This window comes from Haliaeetus leucocephalus, unplaced genomic scaffold, assembly GCF_000737465.1.
Source record: "Haliaeetus leucocephalus isolate CR32 unplaced genomic scaffold, Haliaeetus_leucocephalus-4.0 Scaffold598, whole genome shotgun sequence".
NCBI lineage: Eukaryota > Metazoa > Chordata > Aves > Accipitriformes > Accipitridae > Haliaeetus > Haliaeetus leucocephalus.
In genome coordinates, this window is record NW_010973034.1 from 5472979 (window position 1) to 5498441 (window position 25463).

At 38.5% G+C, this 25463-nt stretch overlaps 1 protein-coding gene across 1 annotated transcript in view; it reads right to left on the bottom strand.

Annotated features, from left to right (window-relative positions):
* VCAN (versican) overlaps positions 1-25463 on the bottom strand; it is a 111335-nt gene that overhangs the window by 75625 nt on the left and 10247 nt on the right. The window contains exons 3-5 of the mRNA XM_010578053.1: positions 18773-19144; positions 9320-9494; positions 9078-9205 (exon numbers count right to left, since the gene is read on the bottom strand). Of these exons, the coding sequence (XP_010576355.1) occupies positions 9078-9205; positions 9320-9494; positions 18773-19144 (675 nt within the window). The remainder of the gene's footprint in view (positions 1-9077; positions 9206-9319; positions 9495-18772; positions 19145-25463) is intronic.

Sequence of the window (25463 nt, forward strand, 5' to 3'; positions counted from 1 at the left end):
CACTTCTTCATCCTCACAGCAATGTGGAAATTCAGTTTATTGTATGTAAAAAGAGCACTGGTCTTACATCACTGTCAACGTGGCTTAAGAACAGCGAGAAGCTCAAGGAACTTCCTCTGACACCACCAAGCACTTAGGGAAAAAATCATACAATGGAACTCAGGTTCTGCTGAACTCTTTCATGGACTCAACCTCAAAACTGACAGAGGCTTTCAAGAGGCCATGGAAAAAGGACCTGTGCTCTAATCCTGACTTCCAGCATGTCAGTCAATGTACCTGAAACATCCTGACTCCTTCAAAGTACCAAAGAGAAAAGCATTTGACCCTTGCACAGAAACTTCCTCTAAAAACCAAGAAATTTAATAGTGAATCTAATAAAATGTATTTAATCCACAGAGTCTTTAAAATTAATTGTTATTTTTGCAAATAACAAAAATTGCCTATTGCCTATTTAGCAGAAGGATTCCTCCTGACACACTCTTACAGTGTCTTTATTATGATAGCTGAAAACACCTAAGCTTCCCAGCCAAAACACTGGAAACAAGGAAATTAAGAGAGAAAGCTTGTCTGGTCGATAAAGAAATGACATAGCCACCAATACCAAAGCAGGGCAGATTCAATTTTGTGTGTGTGTGTGTTAAAAGCCCCGTGCAATGTTTTTATAGCTGGAGCACACTCAGAATAACTTAGCAATATTATGCAGGCAAACCCCAGGGCTTAGACCAGCAGATGAACAGAAACTAGTTCTACAGTACCAGGGGGTGAAATTGAGACCGTGACAATGTTTAGACTGCAGACAATAGTGTAATGTATATTATTGCTGGCTCCCATTTAAAACCAAGCTTCAAGTTGATCATCGAGCCTCAGCGGTAAGAGCACATGAAGAATCCCCAGGATTTTCCTGTTACATGTGTTTGTTTTGCTTGGTTAAAACAGCCACCTGATGAAAGTCATGCTTTTTCCCTCTCTTTCAAATATATCAAGCCAGATGAAGAAGCCAGGTTTTTCTCTTGAAGACGAAAGCTGATTCACTACAACCCCCAAGGAAAAAGCTGAAGATCTACAGACTTATCAGCTGGTTTTATAGCAAGCTTCATTCCTTTGAAGGTTAATTCACTTATTGTCTCTCATCAGGAGACATCTCACTGAGCTGGGCATGTTTATAGATGCAAATTTCATGAATCACACATCTTAAAAGCAAGCACAGAAATAAGGGCAGGGTAGAACTATAGCCGGGAGTCACTACACAACGTGTATTGACTAGGGTGGAAGTAATGAATCTAGATGTAAGCCCTCCAGCACAGACCTCATCAGTAATTTCTTTTTCCATACATGAAACCACAGTTAAGGGATTGGTGGGTTGCTACTTCCTAGAGGAGGTCTTTGAGCCTGACTATATGGCGTTCTCCTCCCAGAGCAGAGCATCATCTCCTCAACTTCACATACCATAACCCACCATGCCAGGTACAACAAAATGAGCTACAAGCCACTTGCACCTGGCAGATGAAGGCATCACATGCGAGTCAATGACAAAAGTTTTACAGATGTCTGAAGGATTCTCCCAAACTGCAGAGAAGCTTAACAGGTAACCTGTGAGTCTCCTACTGAATACTTTTGACACATCTGGTAATACAACTGCTGTGGATGGTGGCTTGTCAACCACCTATAAAATGTCCTTGCTATTATCCAATCTATGTGAGGGAATGACAAATACTAAGGAGACACTTATATTTATTTGGTTGTAATATTTTCAGTCTTTCCCCCCACTTTTCTCTCCCAGGCCAACAGGAGCCTTCATTATTACTGTCCTATCCAGAATTTGGTGCTCACAAACTTTACCTTGTGGTTGGGTGCTCAGATTCTACAACCTCCACTACCTTCAGTGTCAACTAAAGAAAGACATAAGAGTATCCAAAGGGATATTAAATACACAAAAAGCTAATCATTCCCATAGATGGAAATGCTTAACTCTAAAAATTTTAAATAAAAACAAGACAATAAAGTTCCAGTACCTTTCCATCTTAGCTTCTTGGTGGTATTCTTGTTTCAGGAGAAGAAACATTATCTCCCACTAAGAATCTGGCAGCTCTCCTTTTTTGAGCTTAATGGCTCTATGGTGAACTCCAGACCTGTTCTTTAGTTGTTTCTGGGAGATGGTGGAACCCACCAAGCTCAGCAAGCAAAGACGCCCTCATGGGAATATTAGAGCTCCAGGGTTCTGTGACTACAGTTGCAGATCAGGGTACCCTGAGTCAGGTATGAAAGATGGCAAAAAGTGACAAAATGTCATCTTTTCCTGAGGTTATATGGAACTTTCTAAGGACATTTCCCCACCTGCAGCTGTAACCTGGTGTTACTGCTCTTCATAAACATTTGGTCACAGCTACATGGTCAGCAGTTCAAAGCTCAAGTAGTCATGAGACACTGCCATCAGGACTTTATTTTCCTTAGAAACATGGAATCTGCCCAAACCTTCAATCTAGTCAAGTGTACAAAGAAGCAGGAATACTGTGGCCACTTCGGGGACTAAAGCATTTACCCTTGCACCATGAGGACCATGTGTCTCAAGAATTTCCATTTCCTCCTCCTCTCTTTTTCTCTTTGGCCAAAAGGCCTGTGCAAAAATGCAGCAGCAGCCACCAACGGGACTAAAGACTGCTTAAACATGAAGGAGGTAAGACCTACCGCCCATATCTATCCCCATTCTCTACACTTGTATGAAGATAATGGAGACCACTAGCCTTGTCTTGAATACTCTGGAAAAAACAGATACGTTTGGGCCAAGACAGACATGAAAAGTTTCATCTGTCTTCACCATAGGCAGGGGCCCTGGAGGCTACATATAGTTAGCCTGTTTATTAATCCAACTCATGCTCCAGCCTTCCCCTTCTTTCCCAAACTGCACAGACAAAGCGCCTTGTCTCAGCTGCAGTTCTCTTTCCCCATCCTGCTGCTGTTACGGGCTGGTTCTCTGACACACCAGACTAATAAAGAGGTATCCTTAACAAAGTCACAAATTACTGTGAAACACTCTCTAGAACTGGTAAACCACAAAGACCTAAGCAGCTAGGTTCAACTTTAAAGCACAATGCTAGACAAGCTGAAGAAGTGTCTCTTACACGTTAGAACAAGTTAGTTGATTTCTTTTGATACATATCAGTAATGATTTAATTAAAAACTCTCCTGAATGTTTTAGGTCTATTCTATGCAAAACCATAGGCTGAACAGGAATCATTTGACAAGACTGGAAGAGTATACTTTTCCCAATAGGCTTGCCCTCAAGCATGAAGAGTAGCATAGCAACTGCTATATCCTTAGAGAGCTCTGCTGCAGTTGCAAAGTGTTACTGGCTTTTATGTATACAGAGGGGAAAATGAATTCTGCATTCTATGTGATTCTTTTTTTTTTTTTTTTTTTTTTTTTTGTGCCTTACTCTTACAAAAATCATTTAGACATCAGGATTTTTGGATCTCCCCAAAGATGAGCTTTATCACTCTATGAGCTCAAATACAATGTCATGCATAAAAACCACCATGGTATTATTTCCTTTTTGGTTTACTCTCTTTGGGCTCTGTATCCCTCTTGAGAACTCTTGGATCCATGACCCTGCATTAGGTCACACAATTCAAGGCTGGAGAAGTGTCCAGTATAAGCCAATGCAAAGGCTGTGACTCTACCACAGGCCCTGAACTAAGAAGAAAAGACAAGATCCTTTTCTCTGTGTCCCTATTTTAAAATCTAATCTAATTGTTGCTCCATAATCAGAATGGACTCTGGAAAATATCTTTAGCTCCCAAAACACAGAAGAAACTTCTCACCTGAAGCCCTATTTTAGATTGTGACTTCTTTAATTACTATTATTCTCACAGAAATTTCCATGACAATAGCAAAACTGCATGAGACTAGGTGGAAAGTATTTAAAGGACATCTGGTTTTGTTTTTTCTTTTTTTTCCCTGCACTCACTGTGGGGGGGGAAATGGTGCATGGAAGGGAGACTATAATCTTCCCCACAGCCACCCCAAAATAACTTTCTTAGCATGAGTCCCCATCTGCATATTACATACTCTTGTTAGACATATATGGCTCCTAACTGGCTTTGGCCAGAAGACAATGCTGCATGGAGTAGTTTGTGCCTTGGCTCTGCACCACACACTCACAGCCCCTCACTTCATCAGTGGGCTTTGGCGAGCAGATCTCACTTTGTCTCCATTTCTGACACCACAGCACTGTCAAATCAATCACATACATGCTTATCTGAAGACAGAATGGAAATCAGTCCTTCCCCGTCACACATTTCCATTCAAGGGATTATTCCACAGAAGACACTGGTGCAGACACCACTTCAGCTGGAGGTGTTAAAAGAATCTCAGAGTTATATCCAAACATCTGCAGCTTAATCACTTTAGATTAAACTCTTTATTAATAAAAATCATCTCCTGCAGTTAAAGGTATCCTAAATGTTTTTGTTAATGCTTGGTACAGTGAAATATGTGATTAAATATGAGAAATGTAAATCAGTTTGTAATAAGAGACCATGCCCAGTACCTATTTAATGATATTTTGACTTCAGATTCTTATTTTTATTACTAGGACCTCAGAAATTTTGAATCATTCCCATAATTATTCTTCTGTGTGTTTTAGCAAAACTCAAAATATTTAACTTATTGTGCAGTCTTTAATCTCTCTGGCTTTCCTCAGAACAAGGAAATGGTAAGAGTTAGCCTAGACAACTGGTTTTAATTTAAGCTAATAGTTTGTGTTTCAGGGAGAAATCCATGTTTCTGGCTAACTTTGTGATTTCATATGACCAGAAAGGAAGAAAACTGAAATGGTGTTGCTCCTACAAATTCTCAGTGCAAGTACTAAAATTAGTACTGTAAATTCAATACACATTTAATTTAAAATGTATTGCAAGAACTCCTACCACCATTTATGGCCTTCTGGGCTAACACACTAATAGTGTCCAACAGACCAATAACTGTTCAATGACTTCCATGATGACATTCTCATTATGGCCCAGATTTTAATATCATTAATCAAGTACCATCTTATTCCATGAATAGTTATCCCACTGACCCAGGCTCTCCAAATAAGGACCTATTTAGTGTAAGTATGTCTAATAGATCTGGCATTGAATCAGAATAGGCTATGCAGATATGAACTTACAAATTCACATGGAAAAAATCATGTTTAAGCACAGTTCTACAGTATACTAAGTGCCATGAATGTTCTTTGTTATTAATGAAGCGTTGAAAGTGGTCATTACAAGAGAAAGGTTGTTCCTTGCAGAATCAGCCTGTGGTAGACAGGGCAATCAGAAATCTGGCATAACCTTAAACCTTTGACTGTAAGTCTTCTACCAACCTATTAACATGTTGCAATACAGCAAACAAAAGACAGGATCTAGTTTACTGCTATGTTTGCTTTCTAATAACTTCCACTGACATTTTATCTAATTTTCTGTCTTCTGTGTGTGAGTGGTTCCAAAGTGTAATCTCATTGATGCTATGTAACTTCAAACAAGCTCTGCATTTGAAATTAACCTTTGTTCTTATAGAAACTATGAGTAACTGTCTGTTATATAGACAAAGCCATCTTGGCTCCTTAGCCCCATCTTAAAAAGGAAGTCTGGCTTAGAGGCTCAAGTTTCTGTGAAGGCACTGAAGAATAATTTATCCTGCACCATATCATAATGTGGTATTGTGTCTTCCTAACAGGCATCTGTTTCTCTTCATCCAAACAGAATAAATTAACTCCTCTGCACGTCAGTATAACATGTCTATACCATACCTATACCCCGTATCCACAAAACCATCACTCCTTCTGACTCCTAGTTGTTATTTTCAGACTCCAGTTCTTTGAAAACTGTGTGAAAATAGGTGGGGGGGGAAAAAAAAAAACCCACGAAAAAAGGAGGTGGGGGAAGTATCTTTGGTTAACTATTATAATAATCTGGCATTAAAATTGATCAATATAATCAGAAAAAAAAAATCCCTATGCAGCAGGTTGAGGCTGTACAGCTAATTGGCAATTATCTCATTCACAGCAGTTACCTCTTCACAGCACATACAGGACCTTCCTGCTACGTAAATAGCTTAAGGATGAGTCTCCCTGTGTGTTGACCTGACACTGTCTTCTTGAAGTCAATGGTAAAACTGTAAAAGGAATTCTCCTCTCTTCTCAAATTCAGCTTACGACCACATTAAAGTGCTCCTAGTAGCAATGGCATTATCTAATAACATAACAAAACATGCAGCCGTCATTTATCACACTGTTTTCTCACACCCTCTTCAGTGCCGAAAAAGCATACAGTATGTACTAGCCTAAGATGGACTGCTCTTTCCCTAATTTGGGCAAAAAGATTCTAGAACATTTTTATAAATCATATTCTGACAATCATTTAGATAAAGGCTAGGTCAAACACACTTTGCCTTTGGGAAGGACGATAATGAAACTCACAGGGATCTTTGCCTCCTGCAGAGTTTCATTCTGAACCTGTACCCATTTCTATGAGCATTTTGTTACCATACAACGGGCTTTGTAACAATCTTGGAGAGTTTCAGTGGATCCCAGTGGTGAAGTGGTCAATCACAGTCTTCAAGTCAGACCTACAAGCCCTTGTAGGTCTTGCCCTTGCAGGTCTTTAACCTTTGTCCCAGGCTATGGAGCCTTTACAATAAAGGTTGAAACTGTGCATTTGCTTTAACCAGTTTCCACAGGAAGCTACTATGCAAGGAAGAAGGTAAAACGAACGTGCTTATTGATACCTGGGTTGATAGACCAAATCTCCCCAATATTCTGTGCTAGCTTATGTTTCTTAAATGCCGAAGGATTCATATCCAAGCAGATCATATTACTGCAGTCCAGCCGACAGGCCACAAAGACATGCGTATGTTTAAAGAGAACATCATCCACACCAATAGGACAGAAATGTATAGCTATCCATAGAGTAAAGCCAGCTCATAAATCTTGGCAAATGAAATTTTGTAACAAAGAAGAATTAATTAACGTTCATGAGAAATTGAAAACCTATGCATGTGCATCTTCATCAAAGAAGACTGCACAGTCACTGCAACCTCTTTGAAGCTCATGGCCTCGTTCCAGGTTGTTTTGAGCACAGGACATTAGCCTCAGTGAAACAGGCTTCAGTTTTTACTTTTTTTAATTTTTATTTTTAAAAGCTCAGTGAGAATATTTGACCCTGAGAAATTTCTGGCTCATATGCATCCAGGATAAGCTTCTCCATATTAGTTACCTTTCTCTGTTCTTAAGAGGGAAAGGAACATCCAGGAATGATACAGATTAGTCAAAATTTCTTTTTTGTAAGCTAGGAAAGACGCAAACTGAATTTGAAAGCCTTGATTCAGAATTCAATCCCATAAAGGATTGATGGAGGATCCATGTTATGAACTCTAGGTGTTCAGATGTGCTGCTCACTGACAGATGGAACATAAGTGAAATTAAGACAATGTTGAGCACTAACAAAATTCCATCACTTAATTATCAGAGTTCCCAAGCTTTTTTTTTTTTTTTGAGTCTTTGCAAGTCTTGTATCACTTGTATTTTATAACTCTCCAAGGTGAACACAATATGGGGCAGATCCTTAGCTATTAAAAGTTAGAGAAAAACGCTTACTGATTTCAGTGACTAAAAATCTTTGTCATGAGCAGGACAAAACTTTGCATGATCTGATTTATTTCTGCTCCAAAATAGAATACAAACAAACACTGAGCACCTTAATTTTGCAATTGCTTGTTACAAACATACGTACACATACAAAAGCAGGCTTGCTCAGAGCCATGGCTGCTTATTGTTCTGCTGAGTTCAAGAGCACTAAACTAAATGCATATCAGTCAAGGATCAGCCCGAAAGATATTTAATTAGGAACTACAAGTATTTTTTTAGAAAGGAACAGTGAAACTGGTATGGAATAAAAACCTGTCAAGACAGAAGCAGTGTGACACACTTAGACCACTGCAATAAATGGAAAATGTACTTTGGTTCTGGTTGCAAAGTATTTCTGTACCAGAATGAAGTTCCCATGTGCATAACCAGCAAAAAGCCAAAAAAAAAAAAAAAAGGCTACAGGACAGGAAAGGCTATTTCTGCATTTATATTTTAAGTATACATACTTAACTAGTCACAATAATGTCTAAGCATAAGGATATCTGGCATGTGGAACATATCTATGGCCCACTGAAAGGATATCATTAAATTCACTTTCAGAAGAGAGATCGTAAGAAATGATTACAATATCACACCTGTAATATGGAGATTTGTGCATGCTAGAACTGCCCAATCACAGAAAAATTTGCCATATTTTTCTTTTTACCATCAAACTCTTTGTTGAATAAAGACCAATCACAGAGCCTAACCATGGATCACAAGGTATCATGGGGCTCACAATATGATCCATGGTTCACAGTCACCAAGTGGCAGAATCATAATCACTCTGCTTCATTAGAGCCATTTAATTAGCAGCTTTTGCAAAGACTATAGCTGTGCTATGGAATTGCAAAGGATTTTATTAAAGAAGATCCAGATTCCTCACTGGAAAGTTCTTGCTTGTTTGTTTCTTTTTGATGCTGAGATGTCCCTTTTCAAAAAGATATTATTAAACTTGGATTGTAATTAAATATCTGTCTAATTTTATGCCATGGACATGTAAAAACCTTAATTACATACTTTATGAACTATAATACTGTTAGCACATGTACTATATCCATCTTTTTATATATATAGTACATACAGTTTCTCAAACATTAAATGTGTTTCTTTGAAAATCCTTTTATAACATTCAAAAAATAAAATGCTTCAACTGCAACTTTTGTGAGATCTACTGCACTAACTATAGCAGCTTTAAACCTGACTGTCTCTTTGTAGACTCCATATTTGCCTTTAATTAAAGCCTGCTAGACCACAAACTATAGGTTCACTTCATTCAGCAATTCTCTTCAGATTCAAAACAGCCAAAACTTATTTTACACAGAATTTCCTATTTCTTTGCCTTTCCACATTGGAATCTCCAGTCAATTTTTAAATTTTGCAGTGCAGACTAAATACGGGCCTATCTTACCTTCCATGTGTTCCACATAGCAGTACACATCATAAGTTTCATTAGGAAAACGGCGCCCATATGTTCTGACTCCTTTCTTTCCCATTTTATCTCCAAAGCAGCCAATTCTTGGATGTCTAATTGGATACCTGAAATGCAGCATGCTCATATTTATTATTATGATAAATCAGCATTTTAAGTCTGTACAGGCTAAGCATGTTAATTTTGGGAAACTGTGTCAAGAGGCCTTTTAAACGTCTTACCTAACAGTCTGGTCAGACAACCAGCCAGCATCACATTGCTCAAATCCATCTTCATAGGCTGCTTTCAGTTGTTCTGGGCTTGCTATGACAGCACCATTGTCCAGACAAGTCTGCTGAGCTTGTGTAAAATTCAGAGTATACCTGCTGGTTGCTGCACGGTAGTGAAATACAACACCTGAAATGACAAAAAGCTTACATTAGTGACACATTTTGCATCATTTCTGCAACCGTCATCATACCGTAACTTCACCTACGTATCATTACAATGCTGAAAACAGATGGGTAAAAAAAATAGTAGTAAAAGGCTAAGAGATATGCTATCACATAAATTATTTCCCCCCCTCTAGTGGCTGCTACGAGTACTTGTACAACACCTTATGTTATTAATAGTTGGTGAAATTATATGCACTGTAGACACAGAAAAAAGTCATTAAACCAAATATGCATTTTCACTGCTGTATTACAGAAAATCATGATCAAAAGGAAGAATGAATGCTAAAATAAGTCAATGATATCACATAGTTACCCAGATTCTTCCAGTTCCAAGTGCTGGTCAGCTAATTGCATTGCAGGTAAGGTTGCTTATGCTAAAAGTGCCACCTGACATGTTGGCTTATTGTCCATGAGTCAAACTGCATGACCAGTCAAGACTAAGCACATCTAATCCTGGGAAAAAGTAGGCTTAAAAATAGACTTTCCAAAGCAGCCAGCTGCAGTAACTGCACGCAGAAGTGCCAACAGTGAATGGGGGATCCCTTGAGTCCTTGAGGTCTGCTAGCTGCAGTGAGACATGTGACCAAAAAAAAATGTGCTTTTGATACAGATTTGTCAATTGGTGATGGCCTTGATGTCTGTTCCTATGAATCAAAGCTTACTACAAATATAACATTTATAAATATATGGCTCTTGGTCAATTTTTCATAACCATGTTTTCCTGCACGCACTAAAAATGATACAGACAAAACAAGGCCTGCTTTTATTTGGGGCCTTTCTGGTTCTGGAAAGAATCTTGACAATTTCAAAAGTTACTTGAGCACGTCAGACGTTTGGAGAGGAAGACCTCAAGTTAAGATGGTTTTGGTTAAGACAAGATCCATCTAGAAGCCACATTCTGTTTTCTATGTACATATAATTCAGCAACATGCAGACAAATTGAGTAAAATTTTGCCACTTATCAAAGGTATGGATAAGGCCAATAAATTAAAAATACACATTTTTCTTCTTGTTGTGACTCACTAAGAAGTTTTCTGAAATTAAAATAGAATACATTATCTGAAAACTACTCATAGGTAGGTTAAACCTCAATCATCAGACACCAATTTTTTCAAAGCTACTGGCAGAGAAACAGGAAATAGAAGAGGAAACACTGGGAATCCTCATATTTCATCATTTAATATGGAGTCACACACCAGCTGCAGCCACTAACTGGAAGCTTACAGACCACTAGCATCCCCACAAAATGTCTTTTCAGAACCACTGACTGAAACCAGTGCTTCTTCCAAACAACGTAATTTCACTTCAAATGGACCCAAGCATTGTTTGGCAACAGTGACAAGTGAAGAATACACCCTGAAAAATTATGGCTATATTTATATTACTAAATTACATATTCCAGGTGCCTGCAATTCAGTCATCAAGACTGTTGAATTGTTAGATTAGTTCACAGCATTATTTGGCCCAGGCCCCATAACAGGCTTCCAAACAATTTCTGGGCAGACTTCAGGAGCTAGCAAAGAGCAGAGACAATTTCCAGTGGGCATCTTCATCCTGTGCTGGAAGCCAAAGGAGCCTAACAGCACAGATGGGGGCCACACCACTCCAGACAGCCTCAGTGCTGAAGCACAGCCTCAAGCACATTTTCTTACTATTGTGAACTATCTGTACCAGGAGAGATTGAAAGGGAACGTCAGAGAGATAGCTTTACTAGCTCCTGTATCCCTGCAGTTTCTCTGTTATAGGGCATCCTCCATTGGCTGGTTAGGGCAACTTTACATACCATTTGCACTGTCTTAAGATGCGCAAAACTTTACTTATGCATATATGTATATATTTATATATATTTTTGTGTGTGTGCATACTTTGGCTTTGTGTACCCTAAACAACACAGTCCTTTACCACATGTCGAACACAGAGCACTACCTCACAACATAAAAAGAGTTAGGCAACAGCAACTAATCATATTTGGAATTTAAAAGCTTAAAATAACAAAAAATATGATTTGGAGATTTTTTTTTTTTTAAGCTGTGGTATGCATTAAAATACTTATTTTAATACATTCAGAATTTAGTAACATTGGTTGACACTGTGAGCAAGTTACCTGCTGGTATAAATGAGCATTACTATATTCAGTGGTACAGTAGTAAATAAAAACATGAGTTCAAATGACCTATATGGTGTTCTGGGTCTAGAAATAAGAAATAGTCAAGTTCTATAGAGCTCACAACAGAAGCAGATAAAACATTTACCCTGAATCATAAGTATGAACCCATAATAATATTCACAAGCTGGGCATCAGGCTTTACTGCCTGTTATTGCTGAATATATACAAACATTTTAAACCTTTTTTTTTGGTAGCATTGGTGTTTCTGTAGTATACAATATTTGACACTGACTCTATAACTCAGGGTCAAACCAGAAATGCCCAAGTATGTGAGGCAATTTGTTCATTCGATTGTTATTTTAATCTTATAAAAATGTATTTTATATGAATTTAGATTAATTGCCTTTTTTTTTTTTTGGGTTTTTTTTTTTTTCCCAAGTTTGCTTAACTGATGCTGTATGACTTCAGCTGGGCCCAAGAGCACTGCTGCTCAGTACAAGCACAAAAATATTCATTAACTTAGCAGGAGATGGCAATGTATTTCTCTGAACTTGTACCTTTTTTAAAGCTTCCTATTGCTTAAATGTATGACTGTACTCTCCACGACCATCTCTCTCGCCTCTCATTTCTTCCATGTTGGAAGCACCCACTGCCCTGCCCTTCCTAGTTGGCATATGTTTGGGATCCCTGTGATACCTGAATAAGGCAGGACTAAAGAGTTAATATCACTGCCAATTTAAAGTAGCTTTTGCAGTGCTGAGAAGAGCCTTTGGTCATTTGTAAATCCTGCAAAGGAACTTGGAGAATGCTTTGTTCTCCTCACCCTGATCCAAAAGGTAAACTTCACCTATTCTTAGATTTGAAGGCTCTTCCATTTCCAGTGAGGAGCTAATGGACATAAAAGAGCCTGCAAGATGAATGGGAAGGAGGACGTCAGTATGTATAAGCCTGTGCAACAGCTGCAATAATTAGAAGACCCCCTGGGGCTAAGAAGATTAAAGTGCAGGACTTTCATTGTTTCAGTTAGACAGAGAGAGAGTGACAAAATCCATTGTCCGAGTTTTTGCACTTTAAAACATTTGTAAAGGATTTTTTTCCCTTTGTCTATTTCCTTTCTGAAAGAAAAGGCAAGAAAGGAGTTGTCCTAGGAACAAATAAAGCAACTGGAAAACAGACTACAGCAGTATAACGTTGTCATTGAACATCTGGCAAACAAAGTCAGTGTAATTACAGGAAGGAGTAGCAGCGTCTGCAAAAAAGAGCACTCACAGGAAAGTAATTTGTAGCATCTAAAAGTCACTTCTGTCTGAGCAAGAGAGAATGTCTTTTAATCATTTATCTCTGTCTTAGACCAGAAAATGAAAATATGAAGTATTTCACTTTTAACAAAGTGGGGCTTCCACGGGTAAGAGCCTAGTTCTGTGGTTTCACATATTTGGGTTGCAATTTTGCTTTATTACCTGCCAGGGTATCATGCAGCAAAACCTCCTGGACCTGAAGGGGAAGGGATCCTGGTAGCACTAATAGATTACAGTTCAATTTCACTAGTGAGCTTACACTGCTGCAACATGCACTTCTGGAGTCACATAAAGCCTGAATTTCAGAAGTTGCCTCACACAGCAAAGAATATCTAAAGAGAAAAGATTATGATGGCAGTGGTTGTTACTCTGTTAATTTTTATGTTCCAACCGTAGCCACTGTGGTGCAGACCCCTGAAACAACCCCCAACCCACTGCCAAAGCTACCATGCAGTTTGGTGATCCTCCTTGCCTTTAATGCAGAAGACAATTTACATTACAAATGCATGCCAAAATAGAGGTTACAGGACTGAGCACTGTATGAAAGGAAGGAATAGGGCAGTATTTTCAGCTTCCTGCATGAATAATTCATTTGAGTTCCTCATTCGAGGTTCTGCACCCATCTTCTGACCCCTGTCTCAGGCTTTAGCAACCTGAGAAGCACAGGCTCGCCTTGCATCAGCAGGAGCTCCCTTGCCAAAAGCCTCACAGAGCTTCTCATCATGGGGAGAGAAAGTGCGTTCCAACCCCTCTGCTCTGTCAGTCCCAGTGCCTCCTGCTCTCCAGGGACAGAGACTTCTTGCACTAATTCACACGTTGCTCCCCCGTGCAAAATCTTTGCGTCCATCCTCACAGACCAACACAGTTGCATGCAGGTGTACACAAGCTCCTCTGAACAAGTTGGTCCAGATAAGGAAAGTGATTGATGTGGAGATTTACCTGTATTTTTCTCGGGGGGAGGACTTCTTTACTACGTCTGTATTAATTTCTGAATACACATTGGGACCACTTGCCCCATCCCATTATCTCTGCACAGCAATGTACTAGGTCATACAAGTGTTCAATGAGGCCAAGGCACAGCTACTTAAATTAAAATTACTTTAAAAAGAAAATGCACAGCTTCTCAGAAACGTCCTCATACTGGGGGATGACCAACATCCCAAAACCAGTTTAGCCATTAGTACTGGCCTCGGCTCTACCATCCTGCATGTGAAGACATGTCATGCACTTCCTGGGCTCAGAGCTCTCCCACTGAAAGTCCTCTACCCAGCCTGATGCAGAAATTCCACCAGCCTGTCCATCAGCTGCCATTTTCCCAGTCCCTACATGAGGAACACGGCAGCTTGATCAGAACATTTGCTTCCCTGTTCCTGATGCGCATTGCACGCAGACCCTGGGTTTTTCTCACCCAGAAATAAATTTCCATCCTTTGATGGCCATTACCCATTGTGCTCTTTTGTTTCCAGCTACAGAAGTCGGAGGTTCCTTGGGATCCGTGATGCAGGAGAGTAAAACACAATAAATGCAGCAGCCCATGTTAATTTAGTTAGCAAGGAAGCGGTGAAGTTCAACATCAAGAGGTGGTACGGTTTCAAGACAGGTAAGTCTAAAAGATTAAATAAAAGCATCTCTTCAAATGCCATACTTAAGAGATAATGAAGGGGAGTTCTGGCTGTGGAGAGAATAAATCAGTTAGGCTGTCAACACACAATCTCTCAGGGCTAACAGCACAATTGAGTGGCAGCGTTCCCACATCGGAATCAACTCCCATTTATTATCATTATAATGCCTGCAAGAAAGAAGAGTTTGCATAAAAATGAAAATGTGAAATACCATCTACTCTGCTTCCCTAATTGCTGTTTCCTTCCATTAACAAGGTCAGTGTTTTAAGCCTAGGATTTTCTTTATTGGCTTTAAAAAACCAACCAAAAAAAAACCAAAACCAAAACCAAACTAAAAAGACTAAAAAGTGTCTCACACTTGCAGCAGAATCAAACAGAAACTACCAAAATGAGGCCTAAGAAAACAGTGGTCTCCCACAACGTCAGTAAGAAAAGGATAAAGTGCTTTCACTATTGATAAAAAATATTCACCGCCAAGATATGAAAAAAGAGCAACAGAACTGGAAGGATCCCATTTGCCACTTTGATTCCTTTAAATCAAATCATTTCCAAGGAGAATAACAAAAAATCAGCTCAAATGAATGGTTTGTTCAGATTTTTTCTTTTTGATTACACTTGGTCATAACATGTTCTTTTTACTGCCCAATATGATAGCACCACACAACAGTGGCAAGGAAATGGCTAAGAATAAAAATAAAATAATATTAAGCATTCAAAAACTGTGAGGCCAAGGACTCCTAACGTGAGACAGTTTGACTTGTGGGTTTAATAACATCAAGAAAGGTCAGAAGAAAAGTTCAAAACACTGTGTAGAAAGATGAAATTACAACAGCTGACAAAGGAAGAGTTGCTCCCGAGAAAAGGGGGAAATTTCAGAGGGTCATGCAGAGGCAGCAGAGAAGACAACACATAGAACAAAAAATGAATATGAATTACTTGTTCTGCATATTTCTCTTCCTGTAAGGAGTTGAAGAACATAGCACTGAAACACTGTTAGATCCATTTTGAACATAAAATATACCTGTCTTAGGCGTTGATGTAATTATACCAGCAACCAGGGTGTAAGGAAAACATTTCCTGCAATTAGTAACAGGAAAGGAGGTATCTAGTGTGACGAAACCGCCCCTCTGTGCGAACTGGCAGACCTGTTGGCACTGGCGCTGTCCCCTGCCTCAAGGACAGCTCTGTGGTTGCAATTAACAAGCAGGGCAGGCAACATTCCACCACTGGTAGGATACATTCATTTGATCACAATGGGTTCAATAGCAGTTTTATACTCCTAACATACCTAACTGAAAGGATAGAAACAGCAGTTACAGTATTTTTTTTCTTATTCAAGTTAACTCTCCCAGTTATCTATTATCTTACTTGAAAAGGTTCATTTGAAAAACAAACAGCACAGCTGTCTAAGCTTATCTACCTGGCTTTATTGATGCTATAATGTGCTTTGTGTTTGAAAGTTTCAAATGAGGGAATGTCTGTAAAACAAATGGAAATCCTGAAAATATCTAGAACTCAAGTCCTGCATAGGTTTAAAGATACTCAAACAAACAAGCATACAAACACCATAAAGTTATCTTAATAACAAAAGAGTCATTTCATCTGCTTCAGCGGAATGATACAAATAAGTTTTGGCCTACTTCATTTGGCCATTTCTGAGAAATTTATTAAATTAGACTCAACACACATAACAGCATTGGCACTTAAAGAAACAGATGAATGTTGCCTTCCAAAGCATTAGTACCATTTCTTCCCACACCTAAATTGCCCCAAACAGGGAATTTTGCAGAAGCTTCCTATCTTTAATAAAATTATTCTGCTTCACATAAGGGTTAAGCTATACGATCAAGCAAGTACTACCTGAGCTAGAGTTACCAGTTTCTCTCCATACTTTTAATTCACTGAAAAGCTAAAGCAACACACGCCTGCTCAGTCCTCAGAGAAAAAGTGCTACACAAATGCATTTTGTTTCACTTGTGGTGAGCATAAAATGTGCAGAATAGCAAAACTGGTGATAATTTTACCAGGACTTCACGAGTCGCCTTGTAAGCACCAGCTCCAGCTCCACACGGGAGAGCTGACCAAAGCACAGTGCTGAACCATGCTCGCTGTCAGATCTGAAGTTACTGCAATTAATGTGGAAAGATCTCCCCACACCACACTAACAACAGGCAGAGATGAATGCACAAAGAGAGTGTACAGAAGATCATGTCTCTGCAATTGTTATCGCTTTTGGGGTGCAGATTCAAAAAGACAACTTAATAGAAATAAATTACATTTGAGATTAATGTTGTGGGGTTTGTTTTTTTAAATAAAAGCTGAAATCACAAAAAAAAAATATAAAGCCTTACCAAAATGAGGGCAGAAGATGTGAGCAGCAACACTCACATGAAATCCTTATGTGTCTGTTAAATGGCATGTGTTTACTTAATGTAGAAAATGAGGAATGGAGCGCACAAATGACAATCTAACAATGCTGTTTTCCATTTGGGTCAAGATCTGGCTTTTTCCCCTCCTGAAACTTTGACATTAAAGCAATCATGGGGAAGAACGGTTGCAGAAAGATAATGGAGTGTGTGAAGTCTTCTTTCAATTAAAAAACCAAAACTGATCAGTTCTTCTCATTGCAGTGATTTGGAAAAGCACTAACTACAGAAGCTAAAGTTTTGCTAAAGTATTTTATTGTAGTAAACATCTGCTGCTCCTGGATATAGATATGTAGTCAAGGGAGCACTTGAAAAGGAATAGGGAATGCCAGGTACACTAGTTACTGAAAAGTAATGTTCAAACCAGGATTTCTTTTGGTTTTGCCTTAAGGACTAAACAGTTTATGAAGTTCTACAGACATTAATGGTTACACTGATTTATTGTATTTCCAAATTAAGACCACACCTTCAAAACCTTTCATTGAATCAATGCCAAAAGAATGTTCAAGTTAGGTTAAGCATATCGGAAGAACAATGTAGTATTAAGCTCACAAAAAACCTCTTAGCCAAAGCCATAATTTCCAGCAGCAGATATTGATGTTTGTTTTGGGATTCAGTCATTTGAGTAAATACCAAACTTTCAAAAAACACCTAAGCACAAAGGAGCGCAAGGCACAGTCCAAACTAAGGCTCACGTGAGCTGATACATCCACACAGCAGCGCTGTTCTAAGCATGCTGAGTAATTTGGGTCCAGAATCTGCATTTACATGGCACAGGTCTTGGGCTAATGTGTCCTGCCTTTCAGCACAATTTGTTAGCTCAGGGTCAGTGCCAAACTGACAGGACTATACAGCACCAGGCTCTGAAGCGGTCTCTACACTGTACTTCTCATGCTGTATAAGCAGGCTATAAGGAGAAAACCATCTACAGATCAGATTCTCCTTTTGCCACTTACATGCTTTTGAAAGTCCTGTGTCTTCTACGTCTCTACATGTACACTTCTCCATCTCAAAGTTTTGAAAGCTATTTCCTTATAGTGATGGCAAGCAAAATTTTAGCCCTGGATCCTCCACATAGAAGAACATTAGCAGCCACCTCCCTACTTGTTTTCCTGCAGATTCTGCCAGATGGGATTCCTCCTACATATCCAACCTTTATTACTGGGACAAAAGAAACTCTTCCTTTGTGCTTGATGTTCCTATCATAGAAAGAGGGGCTCCCAGTTTTGTTGGCATCATGATTTTGTACATGAAGTGGCAAGATAGGCCAGGCACGGCTCCAGAAGAAAGGCAGTTGCTTCTTTCCATTCTACGCAAACAACTAAAAAGAAACCGCTTCTGCCTGCCAAGTCTGTCTTCTTGTAAGGACACTGAAATTTTCAGACAGATGTATTAGTACAATATGAATCATGTTTCAAAGGGGCTGGTTTGATAAAACTTTAGAGGTATTTAAAAAAAAAAAAAAATAGTAGTAGGATCTTGTCTTGCAAAGGAGATAAACCCAATCAAAGTATAAAACTGCTCCGGGAATAAGCAAACAGCGTTTGTTCCAGGAATCAAGAGTAGGCTCCCCAAAGGTGGAAGTGAGAAATGAGAGTGCTATGGATTGGAAAAGATTCATAAGAATAAATAAAAGACAGAAAGAGCAGGGGGACAGTGAACAGTTAAGGAAGGCTAAATTGCTGAAGATACTCCTTTAAACACTCTCTAGTTATACGTTAATTACTAACTTTTACTGTTTTAACTGGAATCACTGTTGATTACAAATGAAATGGATAAATCCTTACCCTCAACAGCCAGTGATACAATGCCTTGTGTGTCTTCAACTCCGTACATAACATCACAGCGATATACTCCTGCATCACTTGCACGCAGCTTAGAGAAAGTCAGCGAAGCGTCACCGGTCTCCTCTGAATGGGTCGGAACAGACACTCTGTCTTTGTAGCTTTGACCTATTTTGATGTTGCCATTTTGGGCCACCAGGACTGTGGTTTCTTTTGCATCTTTTCCACTTTTATCCAGTTCAACCTTTGACCATTTGATTCGCAGATACTCAGCTGCATAGCTGGAGGCTATGGTGGGTGTGGTTGAAAAGAAGCATGGCAGGACTGAAGTTCCAGACAGGGATCCCTTTACCAGGATTTTTTTTTCTGCTTTAACTACAAAAAGGGGAGACGGGAGGGGGAAGAGAAAGGAGGAATCACATTAGTGGAACAGTGAAATCGGAAACAGATACATTTCATTGTTATTTAACAATTCACAGCCACACAAGACTTGAAATCCACAAACTTAGATAATTTGTAAAAGGACTGATTAGTATAAGCTAAAAAAGCTTGCACCAATATCCTAGGCTGCTGAGGGAGCCCTTTTCTGTTTGGGCAAGTTTAATTCACTGCTCTTTGACTTATTTTCTCCATTTGTTATAGTCACCAAGTTATTGACATTCTTCAGAAAGTGTTTTGAAATTTTAGTTGACAGATGAGCTATGTTTTTTTATGTAATGGGGGAAGACCACTCTGAGTGAAAGATGGTGAGTTACATCTATTGCTGGCCAAAAGCATGCATACAGGGGAGCTACTGATGCTTACATCTTGCCTTACCTCACAGTAGCTTGTTCATTTGCTCCTGTCCTAAGAGTAAAACATAGCCCATGACTTTGTATACATGACATCCCTTACTCCATTATTCTTTCAAGGGTTAACTCTTTTTATTGCATATGTGCTAAAAAAAAAAGCCTTTCCAGTGAGATTCTCCCAAATAGTCATTCTTTTAAAATTATTTCCTTGTAGCCTCAGGCACTTTAACACATTGCAGAAATAAAGTGTTTCAGGATGTTAAAGCAAGAAGGAAGTAAAGCACACAGAAAGTCCCTACTTGGCTCAGACTTGACATGGTAGGACCTTTATCATTTTTTGTGACATCTCCAGCTGCAAACACTTTACAGTGAAATGCTTCCATCTGACAATATCCTGAGGGGAAAGTTGACTACTGTTCATCCAATCTGCACACAGCGACCATCTGAAGAGAGGATTTCTGTTAAGATTTATTTTTTTATGTGATGTTATTTCACTCTACGTAATGGCTTAATGAAGATTAAAAGCTGATGCACAACAGTATCTATCCTACCTCTTTCACTGTCCTGCACTCTAACTTTTTTTTGAAAGGTGGAACATGCTGATCATTAATTTGAAGTGAGCTAGGATTCATAATGTTTAGAAATACAATAACCTCAAATACTAGCCACCAACAGGGTGATACATGAAACAGGAGACACCACCACAAGAAAATTATCTAGCTATTTACCTATCATAAAAAATATTATCTCTCCATAAATCCATATAAAGTAGAAGACTGGGAGGGGTGGGACGGGGGGGAAGAAGAATGGGGGGAAAAAAAAAAAAAAAAAGGAAAAACTGCTCATTAAGTTTATTATTTTTAACAGAGGCAGACGACTTCATACAGGATAAAGTATTAATGGTATTATCTAAAAACATTCGATACAAGAATCATCAGTTTGATGGCCAAGCATTTCAATAATGAAATATTAACTAGAAAAACAAAAAATCTGGTTCTTCTTTGGTCAGTCCATAAGTTTGAATGGAAGTCCCCAGGTCCTTTCCATCCATGCCTACCTAACTAAAAATTCTTGGGAACACAATGCAGATACACTCCAGATGACTGTATCAAAACTGATTAGACCAGAGAGAGTATAACAATGGGGTAGCGTTGTGCCAAAACAGCTGCGCTGCACCCAAAGCTCATCTTAAAAGTTCACATGGAACGGCGCTGTCTGAGCACATTTACCAGCAAGATACTTACTCTGTGCTTCAAGCATGTGGTGAGATTTTGATTCTTCTATTAACTCATAAACAGAGACTGGTGATGGTACAACTCACATTTAATAGTCAAAGAAACCAATCACTTCATACACTTTGGGCCCGGACCTAGCAAGAATTTATTTGTAAAACAAAGAAAGACAAAAAACAGGTCCAATTCAGCTTTATAGCTGAAGACTGGAGAATTCACAAGGCTTGAAGACAGCCTGTAGAAGTTATTGAAGACTAAAGACTAGTTCAAAAGTTTTGACTGCCTACACATTTCTTTAGGAAAAAAAATTCCATTGAGGTTTGTTTTTTTTTTTAATTTCCATAAAGACATAAAAAGTCAACTCACCTAGAGTCAATTGATTGCTAAAAACTAGAAAGGACTGATTTTATCCTGAAGATGTACACTATAGAAACACGACTACCTTTTATATCCCCTTTAATTTCTTGAAACAGTTCACTGAGTTACAGTGGGTTAGAGATAAAGAAACAGAATGAATACTCAGTCCTATCAGTTGTGATAGAATTACTGCCAAATTGCACAGGTGGGAGATTAAAATCAGTCTCAAAATATTTAGTATTTATTATGATCTCTTGTCATCTATATACATTACAGGAACTTCTTAAATGAAAAATGACCTAGTTATAATTATCCTGACTGACAGAATTTTAATAAACTTTCGAGAACATTGTTTCTGGTTATGAGTGATCTGGAATATCAGCAATGAACCCTGAGGAAATTTCCTCTCTTTAAAATTTGTGTCTTTACATCAGCAGACTGAAACCTTTGGCAAAAAAACACATATCATCATCATATGCAAACTAGATCTATTCTAAACTGGGCTACATCCCAGAATAGGAGACCATGTAGCTACAAACATGCCCATCTAACTGTAGAAAGCATTATAAACCACTATATAAAAGCACTCTGTGTTTTGACGAGAGGAGGGGGAGAAGAAGAGGGGAGAAGACACTGAAACACAAAATTAAGTGACATTCCTGCACAGTTCCAAAAAGCTTGATTTCCTGCAGCAGTCCAAGTTAGTCAAGCAGAATTTACTGGCCAGAGCAGAAAGCATCAATATCTTCTATTAATCCATATAGCTATTTTGTTCCTTTAGCATTTTCCTTATGCTTATACTCCATGTTATATCTCCTCTTTAGCCACTATCAATGGTATGTGATAAGACTATTCCTTAGAAAGGATGTGGCAGGCAAAAATAGTAACAAAACATTTTATAACTTTGTAAATTGGATCACATGCTGAGAAAAGCAGGTATTTGCCAACATTGTTTTATACCATATCTCCACCTTGTCAGGTAGGACCTAGAATACTTGTAACATCATGTACTCTTCAACAAGAGGATTGTTTTGAAATGGCTAAGCTGGTTGGTGATTAATATAAGCATTTTTTTCTGTTGCTAACTAATATGTATCACTCATGCATAATTAATTTATTAGGGCAAATACATAGACAATAAAGAAATAAAATACACAACTAAGTCCAAATCACCTGGCCACAAACACATACCTTGGCAGAACTCCCAGCAAAGTCAATGGGAGACTTGTACAAGATGACAGGACTACAAAGTTGGGCTAAGAGCAGCACAATGCTGTCAGGTTACAGGCAGACTCAGTAGATAGTGTGCATTAGCAGTTGGGTATTTTTTGTTGTCTTCCCCTATTCAAATATTTAATATCTCCAGCATCAGAATAAGTAGCAGGAACAGAATGCAGAATGAAAACTTCTCCCATGTGATGTCCTGACAGAAGACAGTCCTGTCAGGTCTAACTTACTGGGTAGGACTTTGCCACAACTTACTAATGTCTTATTTTCTCCAAACCTAAAGCTATGGCTATGCATTTGTATCATGGGGATGATGGCCTGTGGCATACTTTCTTTAAAAAAAAAATAAATAAAAATTCCAGCTTGCCTTTTCACAGTTTTTTTGCCAGTAAAACTGCCCTAGGTCCTCCCAGTCCACCATTTCAGCTGCAAAGTCAGCTCATCCTACCAATGACACATAGCTTGATACCTTTCTGTTGAAGTGGGAGACAAACTACAGAGAACTTCTTGCTTGTGAACTAAGTCTCTTTCCCTAGAATGTGTACATTTTTTATGTTGTAAATGATACAAAACTCTTAGAATAGAAAACTAAAGAGGAGAAAAAAAAAAAAGAAAAAAAGACAGAATTCTGCTCTTTTGTATTACATTAACCATAATGACCAGGCCACTAGGTCTGTAACAGACAAGAAGTCTGAAGAAAAGAATGCCTTACATGAAGTGACGCTGCTTAGAGACCAATTTTGCTATATAATTAAGCTTAACTTAACAGACTGTTGCTACTGAGTATGCAGACAAAAAACACATGCTTAAAGAATAAAAGATTCTATTTATTTTAAGCCAAATTTATGAGACAAAAAAATTTGAATCTTGTTTTTTAATCACCAACCTGCCTAGACACATGGTATACTACCCTGCCCACCAGCAGCTATAGAAAGGATGAATGAAATTATGTGTTCTGTTAATCTGACTACTAACACTGAGCCTAAAAGTAGTATTTTCTTTAACCATACAACTTTTAATGACGATAATGATAAATTAAAATGAATGCACTGCTTACACAAACTTGTATGAGACTGACAGCTGAGGTAACAGACTGAGACCCAACAAAAGCCCTCACTGAGTTCTTTACCAGGTGATTTGTGGTCTGAGCAAGCAGAATAAGAGAAGCAAGCATAGAGTGATGAAGAGCCAACTACTTTCACATTTTACAACAAACTCACAGGAAGCCAGGCAAATGTAAGTCTCAGCTGCAGAACTCAACACAACATATACAGACATCATAGGCATGCACACATGTATTTTATAGCACATATAGAACATAAATATGATCAGATAAACTGATGTTTAAACTGGTATACTATTTGTATACCTTTGAAAGAACATATATTTGTTCTGTATCACACACTGCAATCTAGGGGATTTCTACTGGCTTCTGGATTACAGGGCTTTCATGAAAGCATATTCCACACGTGGCATGAGAGATAGTCACTTAAAATGGGTAAGATAAACTCCAATATTGATCATAATCACAATGTCCAGCCTGTATACTACAATATCCTAACACCAGCTAGCTCAAACTGAGTAAATGCCACACTAGCAGTAGGCGTAAACCTTGCTCGTGAACTTCTGTCATTAATCCTTCACATGTACCAGAGCAAACAGCAAAGGTCTCGGAGAGGGGCACTCCCGTGACCCCAGAAGCTTACACCATATTTCCTGCTGCCTTCCTGACACACATCTTCTGAGAATTTAAAGTCTTAAAGAAGCCATACAAGACCATTCTCAATTTGCCCTCAAAGGAAAAATACTTTTGTTGTTACATAAAATCTAACAAGCACGCCATGCTAGGTATTCATGAATGTGACCATTCAACAAAGATGAGAGTGGAAGAGAAAACAAAGACGGGAATAATGGTCAGTGGTGAACACATAAAATTTTGCATGCTTGTAACTTGCTGTGCTCTAAATTAAGCTTCGTTTTTGTTCTGACTTAACATTAAGACTCACATATTCCAGGATTTACACTTTTAAAATAACTGCCGATTTTGACAAATTTTCCATATTACTCTCAAAAGAAAAATTTTAAACTTTCAGAACAATTTTGCCTGAGATCTTTTTAAAGGAGATATTGCAATGCATCATATTGAAGTCACTATTTAATTAAATTTACTTAAATCATATGGAGTGATCCAATCCATTGTGGGAAAGGAAGCACAGGAATTTGTGTTTCAGGAAAGACTTCAAAGCTTCAAGTTTATATTTAAATTCAGGATTTAAAAAGTTGAAACATAAAATGTTTAACTCTTCAAAATGCAGAGGTGTATTTTATTTTTAGAGTATTTTTTTAAACAAAAGAAACAGCCGTACTTGTAAAGACTGTCTGTAAACTTGTAACACTCATCCTCAAAAATGTTATTACACAAACTGACTGACATTTCTACAAAACAGAAAGACATGAGTTGATCCCGCAGACTCTTTTGGATCAATTCATGAAAAAAGTTTTTCATCTTTATCTTCTTCACCATGGCTATACTCTGAACAAGTTTAAGACTCTCTATGGCAAAAGTATGGCTCCCAACTTAAAAAATAAAACCCACATTTTCACAGTATTTTAGGAACATAAGGGTCTTTCTAAATTCCTTCCAAAAGATTCAGGCAAATAAGGACCAGTCAGACCCTGGTCTATATTCCTGAGAAGCCCTTACTGGTATGTTCATACAGAACTTGCTTAAGTACTGAAAATTCTACTCTGGAGACAACATGAGCCATTTAAGAGGTGATAAAAGGTAGAGTAAGTCAGGGGACATCTAAAGGTGCCATCCCATATTCTGCTACTCTAAGGGTCCATCCCACTTCTCCCCACTTCCAGTGAGGCACACCCAATCCCTGAATTCTGCCAGCACTAGCATTTGCACAAGGCAGTGGGTCAGATCAAAGGTCTGATCCATTGGAAAAATAACCTGCAAAAAATGCCATATGCTATTTCAAACAAGTCATTTACCTGATTCAGCTGGACATATACCCACATAAATACTAGCGTCAGCACAAAGGAAAGCACGAAAACTAGCACCAGGAGATTGAAAAGGGG